The 19747-nt window shown below is 44.5% G+C and overlaps 1 protein-coding gene across 4 annotated transcripts in view; it reads right to left on the bottom strand.

Annotated features, from left to right (window-relative positions):
• PIGU (phosphatidylinositol glycan anchor biosynthesis class U) overlaps positions 1-19747 on the bottom strand; it is a 41591-nt gene that overhangs the window by 14991 nt on the left and 6853 nt on the right. For all 4 annotated transcript variants that reach the window (XM_073309870.1, XM_073309869.1, XM_073309871.1 and 1 more), the window contains exons 4-10: positions 19394-19456; positions 17328-17437; positions 15130-15230; positions 12331-12428; positions 9165-9319; positions 7847-7990; positions 2169-2293 (exon numbers count right to left, since the gene is read on the bottom strand). In XM_073309870.1, coding sequence (XP_073165971.1) covers positions 2169-2293; positions 7847-7990; positions 9165-9319; positions 12331-12428; positions 15130-15230; positions 17328-17437; positions 19394-19456 — 796 coding nt within the window. The remainder of the gene's footprint in view (positions 1-2168; positions 2294-7846; positions 7991-9164; positions 9320-12330; positions 12429-15129; positions 15231-17327; positions 17438-19393; positions 19457-19747) is intronic.

Below are 19747 nucleotides of genomic sequence, written 5' to 3'. Positions count from 1 at the left end.
TACAGGAGAGCCGAAGTGATCAATTATTGAAGGTACCCAAATCACTTTGGATTAGCCTGGAACCCAGGGGAGCTTTCCAACTGGCTGCCAATGTTGTCATAAAGGATGCAGACTATTCTCCCCTTAATATATGAATTCCCTTTTCATAACTATAATAGGACATTGCAGGATAATAGAATCATAGAAGTGTAGGACTGGAAAAGACTTCAACAGGCCATGTAATCCACCCTTCTGCACTTAAGGCAGGACTACGTAATAACTAGACCATTCCTGACCAGTGTTTGTCTAACCTGTTCTTAAAAGCCTCCAGTGAGGTACTGAACCATGATTGTCCTTCTCGGGTAGCCATGGTCCCTTGGCTGTATGTGCCTGGAGCTCCCAGCTCACCCACGCTGAACCAAGATGTTTTGGAAACGTGCTGCCTTGGTCTATCAGGCCTGGCTGCCTAAGGGATCAAGTCTAACTGATGGAGTTACTGGGCTATATTATCAAGGCTGTTTTATCCTCTGCTATAGTAATTCCAAGACTGGAGGAGCAGCTGTCCTCAAAGGAGGTAAAAAGCCCCACCTACTAGTAGCTAGTGCTGCTACAGAGAACCAGCCATGGGTCACTATAATGAAGCCCTGACTACATAACCTTTCAATCCTCTTCATTCTTCTTCTTGTTCCTTTTTGAGGTTTTAGGATTAGCTTGGATTTTCAAACAACATGTAATGATTTCAAAAGCTTCATAGAAATAACCGGAGCGGAGAGGCGAGGGTGTGAGTCTTGTGAACCAAACCCCCCGTTTTGGATTACAAAAGCCAAAGGGAAACAAAGATGGGAGGTTTCACATTTCCAGGCCTAACTAGGCCCCTTTGTCTTAAGGCTGAAATTGCTTATTAAGGAGATTGAGGTCATGTTTGGGTTAGCAATGGATTGACACAATCCAAAGAACAGCCAGGCAGGGTTGGCTGGTACTGACTGCCATAGCCACCCCAAACCAGTCACTCCAGGAAGCAACACAAATTTTCCTGGAATGTTACACTGCCAGGCTCATTAGCTGCTGAAACATTATCTCAGCAGACATTGAAAGTCATCCTGAGGTGGTACGTCATGGAATAGGAGCCTGTGAAAATGAGCTGTAAGCTACCTGACAGTTATACCAAGTCCAATGCTCAGGGGCTAGAAACGGTCTTTGTGGTCTAAGAGAGGCCAATGGCTTGGCTAAATGGGGTGATCCAGTCAGCACACATTTTGAGTGTGATCTCTCTCACACAACAAACTGACAACTGTGAATTATCATTTGTATTACTGTAGCACCTAGGAGCCCTCATCCTGGACCAGGACACCAATGTTCCAGGCACTGTACAAAACACAGAACTAAGTGTTAGAATGGAGAGTTTAGTGACTGGATTAACTGTGGGACTGGTGCTCAGATTACCAGAGCCAGAAACTGAGATTAGAGACACTCCCAACCCAATTCAAAGGGTGCCTGTACTTTATATCAATGATATGATGATAAATACTTTGCACTCATGAAGCATCCTTCATGCAAGGATCTCAAAGAACTTTACAGACAAGCAATTAATCCTCAGAACAACCTGGGCAAGGAAGGAGGGAAAGTTGCTCACAGAAGTCAGAAACTCTCCCCACAAAGTTCATGGTTTGTATTGATCAGACTTGTTTCCTTCCAAGCAATGAACAGTCCAAGAGGGACAGTGCCCCCTGTGGCATGCAGTTGTATTGCATAGCCCCAGGCCTCTTCTGGTTTTCCTATCTTCATCCTGCAATGAAGAGTTTTGGGGCAGGTCTACTCTTAAAACACTTCACTGGCGCAGTTGCACTGCTGTAGCGCTTAAGTGAAGATGCTTCTACTCTGATGGGAGAGCTTCTCCCGTCGGCGTAGTTAACTCACCTCCATGAGAGCAGTAGTTATGTCAATGGGAGAAGCTCTCCTGCCGACATAGCACTCTCAACCCTGGGGGTTAGGTCGGTATAACTACATTGCTCAGGAGTGTGGATTTTGCATACTCCTGAGCAATGCTGTTATACCGATGTAAGTCTGGAGTGTAGAGCTGACCTAAGCCCCTCACCTCAGCCATGTCAACAAACCAAGGTTTGGATTGAGAGTGCCGCAGGGACTGTGGAAGAATGGAGGGAGGGAAGAATCAAACACAAAGAACTTACATCTGTAAAGGTGGCTCCAGAGCGGAAGGAAGGCCATGTATAGCGCTACGTCTCCCACGGTTGGGTAGGACTTGAAGATAGAAATGATGGCAAGCTGAACGAACAAGAAGAAGATGGGGTGCTCCCTAGAGAAAGGAAAAAGGCAGTGACTGGATATGACAGGTACTGGAGGAGCAGCAGCATTTGTCTCTGAAAGCTGGTGCCCAGGATTGGCAGGACACATGAACATACACGCTCTTGATCTGTTTCCCCAGCAAATCTCCCAGTGCGCTGGGCTGCAAGCATTGAGTCAACTTGCAGAGGAGTATTCCAAGGGCATTTGTGTACCTACACATGGATACTTTGGGCACACACATTGCACACATTTACACAATCATCCTGTTGTGTCCAGGCCTTTCAAGTGCTGCCTTCTGTTGTGGTAGGAAGAGCAACCAATGCTACTTCACTCGGAGATGCTTTTGCCCCACAAGGACTGTTTTGAGAAGCTCCCTGCCTGACAGATTCACCCTATGGCATATGAGAACAGCAGCTGAATACATTCCAAGTCATCATATAACAGTACCATCTGAAATCCAGACAGTTACTGGGCTGCTTTCAAACAGAATGGCACAGTTCTTATCACAACCCTTTAGTAACTTTCCTGAACCTTTTACTTTACTTTTGCAATGAAGGACTTTACAGAACTGGCTTTGAGTGTCCTGATGTCCAATCCACAGCATGATCCATCTTAACTGCCAGCTGTGATCAAGCATCCCCTCCAGCTGCCCCCCCACTCCCAAGTCCATGTTTTTGACTACTGTATGACATAACCCTACCTATGGGTCAATATGTATTAGGGTAAGAATTCAGCATCTCCTCAATCAGAAATATTCAGCCAGCTTCCTGCATAACTACTCCAACACAAGCATATGCATGGGTATTTTACAATTCACATTCCACAGATAGACCTCTTCCTCCAGGAATGAAAGTATGTGTCACAGACAAAGGCTGTAGGTGAAAATAATGACCTATATATTGAATTTATGACAGTGCAAGCATTTGGTACATGTGTAAGAGACATATTTACAAGGATCTCCACAGTGCAGCATTCTGCCTGTTTTACAAGCATAAGTAGTTGTAGCCGTGTCGGACCTGAAGAAGAGCACTGCGTGGTTCAAAAGCTTTTCTCTCTCATCAACAGCTTGTTCCAATAAGAGATATTACCTCACTCACCTGGTCTCCCTTACAAGCATGAGACAGAGGGCCAGAGTATGTAGAAAGCATCAGGCTCTAAAGCACAGTTTGTTTTTAATTAGGGCTGTTGATTAACTGCAGTTAACTCACATGATTAAAAATTAATCATGATTAATCGCTGTTTTAATCACACTGTTAAAACAACAGAATACCAATTGAAATTATTTAAATATTTTGCATATTATTCTACATACTTTATATATATTCTATTCTGTGTTGTAATTGAAATTAGTGTATATTATTTTTTAATACAAATATTTGCATTGTAAAAATGATAAACAAAAGAAACAGTATTTTTCAATTCACCTCATACAAGTTCTGTAGTGCAATCTCTTTGTCGTGAAAGTGGAACTTAAAAATGCAGATTTTTTTGTTGTTACATAACTGCACTCAAAAACAAAACAATGTAAAACTTCAGAGCCTACAAGTCCACTCAGTCCTACTTCTGTTCATCCAATCGCTCAGACAAAAGTTTGTTTACATTTACAGGCGAAAATGTTGCCCTCGTCTTATTTACAAATAAGTCACCACAAAGTGAGAACAGACATTTGGCATGGCACATTTGTAGCCAGCATTCCAAGGTATTTATGTGCCAGATATGCTAAACATTCATATGCTCCTTCATGCTTCGGCCACCATTCCAGAGGACATGTTTCCATGCTGATGATGCTCATTAAAAAAAAAAATAGCGTTAATGAAATTTGTGACTGAACTCCTTGAGGGAGAATTGTACGTCCCCTGTTCTGTTTTACCTGCATTTTGCCATACAGTTCATGTTACAGCAGTCTCGGATGATGACCCAGCACATGTTCGTTTTAAGAACATGTTCACAGCAGAGTTGACAAAACGCAAAGAAGGTACCAATGTGAGATTTCTAAGGATAGACACAGCACTTGACACAAGGTTTAAGAATCTGAAGTGCCTTTCAAAATCTGAGAGGGACAAGGTGTGGAGCTTGCTTTCAGAAGTCTTAAAAGAGCAACACTCCGATGTGGAAACTACAGAACCCGAACCACCAAAAAAGAAAATCAACCTTCTACTGGTGGCATCTGACTCAGATAATGAAAATGAACATGCGTTGGTCCACACTGCTTTGGACTGTTATCCAGCAAAACCCGTCACCAGCATGGATACATGTCCTCTGGAATGGTTGTTGAAGCAGGAAGGGATATGAATATTTAGTGCATCTGGCAAGTAAATATCTTACAATGCTGGCTACAACAGTGCCATGAGAATGCCTGTTCTCACTTTCAGGTGACACTGTAAACAAGACCTGGGCAGCATTATCTCCTGCAAATGTAAACAATCTTGTTTGTCTGAGCAATTGGCTGAACAAGAAATAGGACTGAGTGGGTTTGCAGGCTCTAAAATTTTACATCGTTTTATTTTTGAATGCAGTTTTTTTTTGGTACACAATTCTACATTTGTAAGTTCAACTTTCATGATAAAGAGATTGCACTACAGTACTTGTATTAGGTGAATTGAAAAAATACTATTTCTTTTGTTTTTTTACAGTGCAAATACTTGTAATAAAAAAATATAAAGTGAGCACTGTACACTTTGTATTCCATGTTGTAATTGAAATCAATATATTTGAAAACGTACAAAACATCCAAAAATATTCAAATAAATGGTATTCTATTATTGTTTAACAGTGCGATTAATTGCACGATTAATTTTTAATTGTGCCATTAATCACAATTATATTTTTAATCTCATGACAGCCCTATTTTTAATTCAAACGAACTGGCTTTGCAGTACTGAAAAAAAATTAAAATAAAGAAGAGACACTGAATGTTCCAGAATGACCTTCATATTTGACTTTCAGACTATGGCACTGGAACCTTGCATGCTTTAGGCACAATGAGAGCTTTTTTTTTTTTTTTTGGTCTTTAGAGCTGTTTATACAACATTCAAAAAGCAAGGCTGAAACTGGACTGACATGTTCTTAAAAAGAGAGGACTCCTAAAGCACAGACAGCAGCCAGTTCCCAGACAGCTGTAAGAACGGGCCCAGCACAGCTATTCTTGGTACTGGTGAAGAAGGGGAGAGGATGCTGTGAAATATCCTGGAGAAGTGGTTCACCGCAGCAGCCTCTTGGGCAGGGGCAGGCAAACTTTTTGGCCTGAGGGCCACATCAGGAAATTGTATGGAGGGCCGGTTAGGGGAGGCTGTGTCGTTCCAAACAGCCAGGCATGACCTGGCCCCTGCCCCCATCCCCCGCTTCTCACCCCCTGATGCCCCCTCCCCCAGACTCCTGCCCCATCCAACCCCCCTGTTCCCTGATGGCCCCCCCAGGACTCCTGCCCCATCCCCCCCTCCGTTCCCTGATGGCCCCCCCCAGGACTCCTGCCCCATCCCCCCCTCCGTTCCCTGATGGCCCCCCCCAGGACTCCTGCCCCATCCACCCCCCCGTTCCCTGATGGCCCCCCGACCCCTGCCCCATCCACACACCCCAGCTCCCTGTACCCTGACTGCCCCCAGAACCCCTGCCCCTGACTGCTCCCTGCTGCCCCATCCTCTCCTCCTCTCATTCCTGACTGCCCCCCTGGGATCCCTGCCCCATCCAACCACCCCTTCTCCCTGTCCCCTGACTGTTCCTGGAACCCCTGCCCCTGACTGCCCCCATTCATTCAACCTCCCTGTTCCCCGCCCTCTGACCGCCCCGACCCCATCCACACCCCATGCCCCCTGACCACACACCCCCACTCCCTGCTCCTTACAGCGCTGCCTGGAGCACCGGTGGCTGGTGGTGCAGCTGCACCAGGACAGGCAGCAGCCAGCCACGCACGGCGCAGCACGGAGCACCGGCTCAGGCCACGGCTCTGCAGCTGCGCTGCCCCAGGAGCTCACAGCCCTGCCGCCCAGAGCATCGCGCCGGCGGTGCAGTGAGCTGAGGCTGCGGGGGAGAGGGGACAGCAGGGGAGGGGCCGGGGGCTAGCCTCCTGGACCAGGAGCTCAGGGGGCCAGGCAGGAGGGTCCCACTGGCCAGATGTGGCCCGTGGGCCATATAGTTTGCCCACCTCTGGTCTTGGGAAACGCTGGTCCTGGGAAGCCCTGCATAGGGATGCTGGAAAGACTGCAAAAGTGGGGGGGAACAACTGGAGTTGTGACTCTTATGCGTCAGGTCACAACGCCACTCACTCTAATTTGGCCCAGCTGCCCTCTGTCATGCCAGCAGGGAAGGGACTTTGCCATTACGCCACCCAGCTCTGATCCAGGGCCAAGTGGGGGGCCTGGACCCTCAGGGTCCCCACTCGTGCCCCTGCCAAGCCTAAGTTCTCAAAAGTGGAGGGGCACCGGCACTCCCCACTCCTCCCCCCCGGCTCCAGCACCTATGGCCCCACAGTGATGCTAATGCCTTACAGCCAAGAGATACAAAGATGTTTCCTCACCCTGAATTCGCAGGGCACGGTTGTGTTTGCCTGTCACCACCCATGATCACACACTATTCTTAGCCTTCCAGACTGGCAGACAGGGAGGGAATGGCATGGCTCCAACGGAGGCAGGAAACACACATCAGCTATTACCTCAGAAAACTGCCTGCACGTCTAGGGCAATCTGCAATGAAACAATCTTCATAGCTCCATAGCAGAAGAGGACAGTGCATGCTAGGAGGGGAGAAGTGTGGGAGCTTCCACGATTCCCCATACAGGAGCAGCAACAGTCTCAAGCCTTGACACAGGCAACGAGGGCAGCACCTTCTTCAGAAAACTAGGTATTAAGACGATCTTGTCCTTGCACAGAGAATTTCATGAAAGCACTTTACAAACATTAATGGACTGAGCCGCACACAGCTTCTGCCTTGAAGGTGGTATATTCTTATCCCCATTTTATCAATGGGGAAACTAAGGCACGGGACGAGGTAGCAGAATTGTTCCAGGCCACAGAGCTGATTCAGAGCCAGGAACAGAATCCATGAAGTCCTGGCAACCAGTCCCTTGCTCTAACCATTCTGCAGTATTACCTCCCTGGAAAGTTTGAGTATCTTGTACATCCCAGTGTTACATGAAGCAATGTGCTTCTCTACAGAAAAGGCTGCATCCCACTATTCTAGGGAACAAGTAAAAAGGTTCTTAAAGGATATGCAGGGTTCTTAAAGGATATGAGGTACATTTTCAGTACACCAAAGACTTAACACCCTTCCCTCCTTGAGAGAAGAGCACCATCACTTTAGGAAGTGAGAAGGAAAGAGCTGATATAAAACCTAATTCTGCTCTTTTTCATTTCACAGCTCCAGATGTCCGACACTGACCTACACGGGTCTTTACTGGACAGTGACATAACAGCGGGCTTTGTGGGCCGAAATCATTTTTGGTGTAGGAAGTATATCAAGAAGAGAAAGCCTCTATCATTCCCACTCCTGCCAACAGAGACAGAATAGTAGCGACTCCTTAGGTTGGCAGATCACAGAGACAAAAGGGATAGCAAATAAATACACTTACTTTAGCTTTACTGCTAAAGGAATGGTGTAGAAGAAGACATTGATCTGAAATACACACACGAAGAACAGACTGAAGTGTTCAAACATCTCTGCAAAGAAGTACCAGAAGAGGCCAATGTTGGGAGTCAGATCTGGAACGGAAAGGCTGAAATTTAAAGAGAAAAATCAAGGTAACATTTTAAAGCAGTTGGTATTTGACTTACTTGCTTCTATGAAATTACTGAATCATTGTGTGCCACTGGAAGGAGACGTAGTGGTGGGGTGCTATGTCTAACAACGCATTGTGAGGAAACCAAAGGGGAGAAAACTCAGGGAGGGAAATCACCCTCCATAATTGGCGTCAGTCCTTCTAACTGTCAGCACTAGTTGCATCTTTAACTAGTCGGAGAAAGTTCATCGCAGCAGTACAAAACTGAAGGTGACACATGAAACTGAGGCAGAGTGTACAAGAAAAAGGCTGTATCCACTTATTGAACATCTATGATCCCCAAGATATTTAAACATCAGCATCTAACTTTTTCCTTAATGTCTCTTTAAGGCCATTTTATACAGTTAAACACACTTACAGTTTTACTCCTGTGGAGTCCACCAACAGTGACACCTACTGGTCAATTTGGCTAATCCAAAGCACATGCCAAGAAACTTCTAGTTAATTAAAGGGAGACTGAAGAAACTCAGTACCTTCTCTCCACCTAGTTAGTCTTCTCTAGTTCAGTGGCTCTCAACCTTTCCAGACGACTGTACCCCTTGCAGGAGTCTGATTTGTCTTGTGTACCCCAAGTTTCACCTCACTTAAAAACTACTTGCTTACAAAATCAGACAACAAAATACAGAAGTGTCACAGCACACGGTTACTGAAAAATTGTTTACTCTCATTTTTACCATATAATGATAAAATAAATCAACTGGAATATAAATATTGTACTTATATTTCAGTATATAGTACATAGAGCAGTATAAACAAGTCACTGTCTGTATGAAATTTTAGTTTGAACTGACTTTGCTAGGGCTTTTTATGTAGCCTGTTGTAAAATTAGGCAAATATCTAGATGAGTTGACGTCCCCTTGGAAGACCGCTGCACACTCAGGGGTACACGTACCCCTCGTTAAGTGCCACTGCTTTAGTTCTTGCTGTGATGGTTTAATGGAACTTGGGTTATATATTTTTGTTCTTAGTGTGTGGGTTTGTTTCCCCTGCATTGCTGGTACATTTTTCCTGAGACTGAAAACTCTTTGGGACAGGGAATGGGTCTCTGGTATGCATGAATAATGCCTATCATAATATGGGCATTCCCAGAAAACAAATTACAACTACTTACATGAAACCATACACAGATGGGATAAAGTCCCAGGAGTTGAGGAGGAAGAACGAGAGGCAGACAATCACCACCAAGCTACAGAGATACAGCGCTGCATATTGCGTGGTGTACAACCAGAAGCCTTTGCTTTTCAGTTTCACTGGTATGAACTGACTCTGGAAACAAAACACAAACAAGGAAAATAAGAGGACATCCTGTGGCTTTCTATTAACAAGACCTGCCCTGCTGACAGAAAGCAGCAAATACTGGCCCTGCTACAATGGGAGTAGCAGCATTCAGCACACTCTGCTCCAGTGTGCTCTGCCTTGGCCAATCAAATCACACACTCTACCTAGTACTTTCAGAACTGTGCCTGAAAAGTCAGGTAATTTCGCATTCAAGTAACCATAAGGGACCATGTGGTGTGTGTGATTCCCTGATGTATGTGCAGAATTTTGGTAACTCTGCAGCCAAGCAGGCACGCCAGGTTTGGAAATCTGGGTCACCTCTGACAGAAGCTCTACCAGAATTCAGCAGCTCTAAATCAGTGAAGCTGCTTTGCCATTTGGCACCCACATTTGTACTGTACATGCCTTGCCAGGGTCCTGAGAGGCTATTCTGACTCATGGCTGTAAAGGGCTCTGATGGAAGGGTGCTCTGTTCCTCTGAACCATGGCAGATTTAACATCAGAAAACTTTCCGGAACATCTCAAGCCAATTTACACAGACTTCTTGGCAGGATAGACAGAAAGTGCAGGAGAGCACCCATTTAATTCTGCACTGCCTCCCTTGTGAGGTTTGTAAAGTTCAACAAGAAATCCTGATAAACAGAACATCCTTTGGCAGCTCTGAATGCTTTTGAAAGTCCCCTTATAAACCCAAAGTCATTAGATGTTCGCGTATCATCCCAGGTAACCATCTCTGGAAACACTACGCTTATGCTCTGCCACTGCCATGCAGATGTTTTGCTTAAAATAAAGAGAAGTGCATAACTGGGACCATATGCAGGGAACTCACAGCTCCCCAAAGAACAGCAGGGTCTCTTTTCAGATTTAACAAATAGTTTTGACTTTGTAGATGCTCCATTACAGCAAAGATTTAAAACAACAATGAAATTTTCTGGATGTTTTGGAGAAAACTGAAAGACATTTACACGGGGGAAGGAGGAAGAGTCTGTAAGTGACTCTTCTCCATTTTCTTTCAGAGTTAAAGAAATTGAAAATGGGCTTCAGGGAAATCTGTAATGAACATCCACTGTAAAATCACAGAGGGAGTCATGTCAGTAGAAAAGTATGACGGACAGTCATCTGGGACCTGGCAAGATTTTTTCAGACACTACTGATAAATCTCTGTACAGATGCTGGGTAAGAGTCCTTTCACTAGCATCCAAAGCCTTTCCTTGGAGCATCCCCTTGCTTTCCCAGCTAGATGAAATGAGCAACTGATCAGTTTCCATATGGCCCTTTATGATTTAGGCTCTTGGTCAAGTCACCTCTCACAACATCAGCAGAAGACTTAAGACAGGTATAAAGCCACCTGAAACCCCAGACACAGGGAAAGGAAAGGGAGATACTGAATACCATGGTGATGGGTACGGTAGGAGCACCTAGAGCAGAGGTGGGCAAACTGTGGCCCGCAGGACCCTCCTGCCCGGCCCCTGAGCTCCTGGCCTGGGAGACTAGCCCCGCCCCACCCCGCGCAGCCTCAGCTCACTGCGCCGCCGGCGCGATGCTCTGGGCGGCGGGGCTGTGAGCTCCTGGGACAGCGCAGCTGCAGAGCCGTGGCCTGAGCCGGTGCTCCGTGCTGCGCCGTGCGTGGCTGGCTGCTGCCTGTCCTGGTGCAGCTGCGCCACCAGCCACCGGTGCTCCAGGCAGCGCGGTAAGGGGGCGGGGGGGTTGAATAGAGGGCAGGGGAGTTCGGGGGGGTGGTCAGGGGGCATGGGTGTGGATGGGGTTGGGGCGGTCAGGGAACAGGGGGGTTGAATGGGGGCAGTCAGGAATGAGAGGAGGGGTTGGATGGGGCAGTGGGGGCAGTCAGGGGACAGGGAGCGGGTGGGGTGTGTGTGTGTGGATGGGTCAGGGGTTCCGGGGGGGGGTGGCAGTCAGGAATGAGAGGAGGGGTTGGATGGGGAGGCATGGGGCAGTCAAGGGTGGGGGCAGTCAGGGGACAGGGAGCGGGTGGGGTGTGTGTGTGTGGATGGGGCAGGAGTCTCGGGAGGGGGAGGGGGGGCCAGGCCACGCCTGGCTGTTTGCGGACCAGCCCTCCATACAATTTCCAAAACCTGATGCGGCCGTAAGGCCAAAAAGTTTGCCTGCCGCTGACCTAGAGAAACAGATTAGATTAGTAGGGAGACACCCATTTCCAGTGAATTATCATTTCTTCCAGTGAACATGAATAGTCTCTTTACATCATCCTCTCTATTCCACAGCTTCGTGCTCTCTGCAGTAGCTATCAGCATGCATTTTCTTTTACATCATTACCAAAGAGTTGCCTTCGCTTTAATACCCCTTTCCAGTCTTGGGAAGGTGGCTCTTGGCCTATTGATGAATTAATCTGCTTTGCGGCTCAGTGTTCGTCTTGCAGTACTTTGGGCATCCATGAATAATTAAGGATACCATCTTCTTCAGAATCCCTGGTGCAATCTGATCAACATTCTGTTAATGGAGGAGGAATGAGGCTGGGGAAAGCAGATATTTGCAAGTACCGCAAGTGTATGCCTGGCACTGTGGGGCAAGTTAGACATTATCACTGCCTTTTGCAGTGCATTGTTGGGCCTGGATAATTCAGGCAAAAGGACTGTCACTATACCTCATGGCACTGAGGCGGAGTCACTATAGAAGAAACTCTGCTGCTCCAAAATTCTCTTTGGTGGTCACGTAACACCAAACACAGCTTTGTGTTTCAGTAAGGAGAACTGCCTGCAAATTTGCAGGCAGGGAGTAAATGAGTTTCTGCTTTCCTCCTCCTATCCATGTGACTCCTGCAAGATGTTAAACCTCCACTGGCCTGGGGAAGGATGAGATTTTTTTTTTCCTTCCAGATTTTGAGAACTGGCCACTGAATCTCACAGCAACCATCTCCTCCCACCACCTAGACACAGGACCACCATTGCTGGCTGATAGGAATTGGCCCTGCATAGGATGTCAGAGGTTACAGCCAATACAGTTACTCTTAAGAGACTATTTACCTGTAGAAGATACAGCAATGCTGGTGCAAACAAGGTGAGAGGATACAATGACTGATATGTTGCTAAAGCCAGGAATATAGCACTGAGGAGGTTACTACCTGCAGGGAAGAAACAAACCTCAGTTAACAAACCATGATCATAAAGAGGGTCATATTCAAAGAGTCCTTTAAATATCGAGTCACTGCTCAAATTGGAGGAAGTACTGCACAGTACCAGCTGTGATCATCGGAACATCACAACCAATTAGAAGGGGTAAAAATAACTATTTCAGCATGTTCTGGAGCTTGTCCCTCTCTATATTACAGGGACATTGAGACAAGAAGAATGGCTCTGACAAACAGCCAATAGCACGAAACAATAATTGATGCAAGTGGTTTATATCCCTATAATCTACCTAGAGAGATTCATATAACCCAAGTCTCATACATAGAGGTCAGTCACTATTTATGTGGGAGAATGTGTAGTCTGGAGTCATTTCTGCATGAAGCAGCTGTTCTACTAACACTGTGCACTTGAGAGCCCGTTTTCACTGGAATGTCTCAGAGTGCTCTGCGAACATTACTTGAGCCTCACAAGTCAGGGTAGGGAAGTAGCATTAGCCCTATTTTACAGATGTGGAAATTTAGGCACAGAGCTGAATTAAAAATGTTAAAAGTGACCTCTAATTTTGAATGCCTACATTTTTGGTTGCCCAATTTCAGACACCTTTGGGCTGAGCTAACTGCTGAGTACCTGCACTGCTCATCAACTTCAACTGAAATTGTGGGTGCTCAGATCAGGCCCAAGGCATCTCCAGTTGGACACCAATAAAAGAAAGCACCCCTGACCAGGAGCTACTTCTGAACATTTTGGCCTAATTAATTTGTTCAAAGTTAGTGGCAAAGAAAGGACTGGAAAGCAGGAGTCGTGGCTCAGTCCAAAGGGCTAACTAGTCTATCACACTAGTTCACTCCGCATCACAAACAGAAATAAGCTTCTCTCCTTCACTTCCATCCTCTTTAAGAGAATGAGCAGCACAGACCCTTCACTGGGATTTCTAAAATGAAGAATCCTCTCCCTTTCACAACTACATTCTCCTAGACAGAAACCTACATGTCCTCTGCTTCAGCGAGTATTAGATTAGAGATATCTATGTGCAAAGGCTTGCTATGCAGAAATCTATTGTTATATCAAAAACTTCCAAGAAAATCTTTTACCCATAATCTGAGTCTCCCCCTGAACACACTTTCAACACTAGAGGTTGCCACATACTGATTCAGGAAACAAGCACATGGGACAATTACTACAGAGCAGTGTTTCTTAACCTTTTGATACTGGGGACTGGCTTGTTGTCTTTCTAAAATATGTCAGGGAGCTCTGAAGGACTGGCATCAGTTCATCGACCAGTCGTTGGGAAACACTGCTATAGAGCAGCTCACTGGGAATTATTCGACTTTGTGTATCAATAAGTAGGTGAACAATTATAGAGCAATACACCAAAGTGGATCTTGTTCACTTATTTTTGCAAATGTAGTTTCAAATATAAACGCTCCTGCTTCAATGGCATAGTCCAACCACTAACCAAATAGGGGTGTAGGAAGAACCTTCCCTTACAGGTATATTAGCTTGTAATTGTTTATTCTGAAGTTTGTCCCTTCTTCCTCTGAGGCATCTGGTACTGGCCACTATTGGACACAAGATAACAGAATAGACTGACCACTGGTCTGGGCCACTAGAGAAATCCCTATCTTCTTATGCAAATATTACAGAGCCGCCCAGATGCTCTGCTGATGCTGACTTAGACTAGAAAGAGAAATTTAGCTTTAACTATGAGATTAAAGGAACATTATGCCAGTGTCCCTAATTTTTTTAAATAGTAGAAGATATAGAATAGATTACACTAGGCTGGCAGCTACCTTAGAGTTCATCTGCTCCTGCTGCTTCTCTCTCCTCTGAAGCTACAGATGTCTGTAACACCACAATTTGCCGATATCAAACAAGGTTATGATTGCAGGTGAGAGTTAAACAATAGAAACAGGTGAACTCTCATGCAAATATCCTTAAGAAGAAGAAGAAGAAGAAAAAAAAGGAAGTAACAGTGCCCCACCTCCTCCCCAAAATATAAAAGACAGAGGCAGACTGGTTTCTAAATAGAAAAATAATCAAAGTTGTCCAAGAGAGGGCACCATCCATAAGAATCAATCAATATTTAGGGAACGTCTTCACTGCATTGTGAACTTGTGTCACTGAGATCCAGGCTTGTGGACTCATTTCCCAGGCTGCGCTCGAGCGGCCACACTGATTGTAAATAACTGCAATTGCTGGACTTGAATCTAATAGCTGTTCCAATGGGTCCACAGTGCACCATGCAGACCTTTTGACTGGGGACTGTGGCTTGAGCTGTGTCCACACTGCAAAATGACAGGGGTTGGACTCGAGTCACTGCAGGACTCGGACTCTGACCCTCCCACACCTACCAGGGTGTTAGGACCCAGGGTCCCAAGTCCTTGCTGACCCGATTCAGACTGTGTGTGTCTGTGTGGATGGAAGGATGGCTTCAGCTCAAACGTGAGTCCGAGCCTGAGCTGAGCGTGTAGTGTAGACACACCTCACAAGACCAGAGACTTTTACACATATTGGGATGACAGACCTTGTACTTAACTATGCATTTGCCTTTTGCTTCAGTGATTCAAAGCAGACCTTTGACATTGCCTTGACCCAGTCTGTGATGTGTCTAGTATTAACTGCATTTCCAATAGCTCACAGTTCAAATATTTATAGAAAGATGTGAGCCGGGGCAAGATTGTCCCAGTGCATTACCTTTTATTGTAGCCAAAATGAAGAATGCAATGACAGTATTGTTGATGGCACAGGTGGACTTTGCAACACAAGACATCACTGTGTACGGATTTAAGAGATAACTGAAAAAGAATAAAAACTCAATTACACTCATGCCATTAAACAAAAAAAAAAAAAAAGAAAAAAGAAAAATACCAAAGCAAAGGGAGAAATATCAAAGGAAAATGGAAACGATGTGCTGTTTCTTTTTGATTATTTAAAACGTTTACATTGTATGGTTTCCTCTCAACCTCAAAGGGATGCAGCTGAATTGATGCCTTTCAAATGGTGCAAAATCAGATGCTGCACTTGTATGTAAACAGGACTTCATGTCATGGCTAAGGATGGGATGATTGTGGGAGAGCAGAGTGGGAAGCAGGAGATGACAGAAGGAAAAGAGCTCATTTAAAATGCAATTCTGTTCTGAAACGTGATCAAATAAAAATGGCCCTCGTTACTCAGCTGGTCTGCTCCCCCTTTGTATTCGAAGTCACATATGCTGACTTTAGTGACTGAAATAAGTTCCTGCTGCATTTTTTACTCCTGTTAGCCCTGAGGAGCCAACATGGCTAAACAGACAGCAAGATGGATTCTATTCCTTCTTGTGCATAAACAGAACTGTTTCCTATGTCCAAGTCCGTTACACCTGTGCAACCCCACTGAAGGCAATGTGACTGCATAGGTGCCCAGCAGGGCCTAATTTGGTCTGACAAACCTTTATTGCAGGTGGGATGTGCAAGAAGCAGAGAACCCAGGCTGATGCTCAGATCCCAGGGTAACTCTGCAGGGCTAGCAGTTTAAAATTTTTACTTGTAAACTGAGCACATCTGAGCTGTAATCACTGAGAGATAGCAAACACAGAACCCCACAATGCTCTTTGAGAGTCACTCTTCAGAATGCAACCATATTTTAAAGATACCAGCTCCTCTCTGAAAATTTGAAATGAATGATGCAGCGGTCTAATTTATCTGGGCTCCAAGGAGCAAAGAAACGCTCTGATAGTTTATTGATTCAATAAACAAGACAGCAGATCAACCAACCTCCATTGTAACAAGTCAGTCCTTGGAGACAGGAGAGGGGATTATGATTTGCCAGCTGTTCTCTCCTATGAATATTTATCATACTACTGGGTTCTCACAGTCCAAGGTTGGCCTTTTCATAGGCCTGAAATTAATGGCTACTTCAAATACCAGAGAGATATTACATGCAGCAGGTTATGCTAAGATGCAGTTCCAGTATTCCTTTGTGATATTGTGCACCAAGTGTAATAAAAAGGAGAAATAGTCTACCTTGTTAAGAAAAAAAAGAGGAAAGTTTCAGCTTTCTCACCCTGGGGGAGTTGGTGGTTTACTAACCTATACAATTCATATCAGGACAGGAAAGAATCATTAATGTTTCTTTTATGAAAAACCTTCTTCTGATCAAAGGACATCAATGGTAAGGGAAAGCCAAGAGGCAGATCCCTTTTGATTAATTCCAGACTCCAGGTTTATCTGATTTATTCAGATCAAGAAAGATAGATTTGTTTCTTTTCATTTTAAGTACCTGTCTCCTATACTGTGTTTTAATTAGAGCTTTACTTACTCCAAAAACTTAGAGCATGTGGTCTGAATAATGGGGTTTTTTATAATGTCTCAGAGGAATGTTATTAAAGATGACTAGGTGAAAACCGAGTACCCCAGACCCTTAAAAATAATTTCTGGGTTTTCAAAATAGTCATGTCCTGGGAATACCTTGCCCAATTACCCCTAAACTTTCACCAAAAAAAAAAAAAAAAAAAGAGCTCTCTTCTGGAAGGGGAACACAACAGACATTTTGGATGCACTGGTTTAGTTTTGAAGAAGTTAGAAGATGGGAAAAATTGGGCTTTTAACACAAACCTAAACAACAGAGACACTACAATCTCTCCATATTAGAGACTGTACATTGTCAACCCCAAAAGAAAGGGGTTGAAAAAAAATGTATTTTACTATGTGAAACAAATTTGGAGAAGCATTAGCGGTCTGTTGCTCGACTATGGAGACACAGTGCTTGGCACATTTTTTCTGTGTACCTAGAAAGAGAAAGCAACTAAAGAGAATACTTAACTAAAATGCTGAAACCCCTACACAGAAAAATTAAAACATGGGATGATTTGGAATCTAAGTTTCTTGCATCTGCTTACAAGAAGCAATACTTACAACAGTGCTACCTTGAGGGGGATGTAGTGCATTTCCATCGGGGTCCGGATGAGTTCAGCCACATCTGATGCATACCGATCCAGTTCTATTAGAAGTTTCTGTTTTTTAAACTGAACAAGAGAGAGAGACCGAAAGCTGTCAGACATGGAAATACACTGTATCTATCTAGGGTCTTCAACCATGTCCATCACCATGATGTCTATATAGAGATGCTAGTCACCTGATACTTAGGACAAAGGTATGCTTAACAAGCCCAATTTTGACTCCCCTCCCTACTGACTTTGCCTGACCCAAACCATTCTGCTTGAAATTGCAGAGACATGATTGAATGCCAGACTTGGATTTTTCTGTCAAGTCAGGGAAATCAGAAGAGGTACTGGGGAGATATAGGAGCTCGAATAAAAACAAAGTGTTTGCACTTCCTGGACAATTTCCTAATGCTTTTTCAGCTCATAGTTCCAAAATAGCTTCCAGTTTAGTTTATTTTGTTGCCCTAAGTAACGGTAATAGTGATATTTGCTCGATTTGCGTGTGCAACGAGGGAGTTATTGAATCAGTTATTAAGAGTCATTTCGATGTACATTTTGAATGCACAGTGTGTTTTCAAATGCAACATGGCAGCTTTCGTGCACTCTCTAAAGCCTGCATTGTCACCAAAGAATGGTGAACTTTACAAACCCCCCAATGTAACATCTAAGTTCTACACAAACAAAGCCATTCACTACGCTACACTCAGGATTGTGCATCTCTGTGTATGCCCGTTGCTTCAGAGCATCTGTCAGAGATCTCCTCTGGGCACCCAAAATATATTTCATATCTCCCCCACTAAAAATATATGTTCTCCAGAGAAGTGAAGAAGGTGATCTGTAAATCTACTGAAACTTCCCACAGAGAGTCTGAAGAACTGCTGTACTGGTAAGGATTTTTAGACACCAGGAACCATATCACCTTGTGCTATTATTTCTTCAGCTCTCCCAAGCTAAGCAAGGTTAGGCCAGGTCCCTGCTTAGATGAGAGACCTCCAATGAACACATAGGTGCCGCAGAAAATGGTAATACCCTTCCTTTAAATTGGTAATGAATCAATGTCCCAGCATGATACTAGGGAACACTGTACTGCCGTTACAGACACAGAGTCTCCTATTTGCAAAGATTGCCTCAATTAAATTATTTATGAAAGAAAGCACTCCTTCCTCAGGGAGAGCCACTAGCTTCAAATTCCATATATTAATATTTTGAAGGGAACGATAGGGATTAAATCACTCCGGTGTCAGATTTCTTGCCCAGTGCAGCAGAATTATCGGTCCTCCACCATTCTGGATTATGTGAACTCAAACTACAACCTTCTTTACAGCTAATAAATCTTATAGTTACTGTTAGGTACTTTTTGGTCTGTAAATTAACCATGCTGCGTGTGGAGACAAAGCCAACCATGTGAGTAACTGGTTAAAAGCTGTAGTGGGAACAGGCCTAAGACTGAGAGCTCCACTGTCCTGCCAAATCCCTACAGCAGTAATTAGTTTTGCACACCTAAAATTCTCACTACAACTGAAAAGGAGTCCTCAATTCCTGTCTTAAACTTAAACTTAAATTCCTGTCATACCATCACTGTGTACGGTCAACCAGCTACCATGTTTCACCCCAGAAGAGGCTGCATTTCACTTATGGTTGACCTGATCCCAAGGTATACTTTCAATATCAGTTTCTCAAATGCTTGAAGATCCTTTCAGATGAAAGGAGGTATGCATGTGAGAGATAGTCATTAAAACTATGAGTGCACAGCCATTACGTTAACTTGAGTAACACCACAATACCTACATCATGCTTAGAAGCCACCCCCGTGAAACACATGTAACAGCAGAAGTTAACAGGGTCAATGGTGACTCATCCACATTCTGCATCCATGTTTGCTGACCTTTTTGCTGATTTCGTAGCTATTGCTAATCAGTAGATATTGATAAGCGCATTGTCTGAGTAGACCTGGACTTGCTTCACATTTTCATTTAATGAAATACACTTGCACTGGTCGAGAGAACAAAGATCGGCAGATTCTGCAAGTCTGCTTACCACAACTTTGTTGAAGTCCTGGACGGCCAAGTAGAGGGCAACAGCAGTTAGCACATCAGTTATCTAAAGAAAGGAAAGCAAGCAAAGACTGACTGGTCACTCAAACAAGGAAAACAGTAGCAAATGCAACCACCACATGCCATATTGCACCAATACTCTGAATTGAACATTCACCATAGTTACTATTGGTAATAGTTCAGGGTGTGAGATGGAAACATCTCTGCAGATTCTAGCCCTGTGGGTCTTAAGCTATGGCCAATGAAGTAGCAGTGTTTCTTTAAGCCCTTCCTGGTGGGTACAGAGAAGTGAATATTTTGAGAAGCAAGAAGTGCTTCCTCCGGAAGAGGAGAAATT

Source organism: Lepidochelys kempii, chromosome 13 (assembly GCF_965140265.1).
Source record: "Lepidochelys kempii isolate rLepKem1 chromosome 13, rLepKem1.hap2, whole genome shotgun sequence".
Taxonomy (NCBI): Eukaryota; Metazoa; Chordata; order Testudines; family Cheloniidae; genus Lepidochelys; species Lepidochelys kempii.
This window is presented reverse-complemented; position numbering and strand designations above follow the sequence as displayed.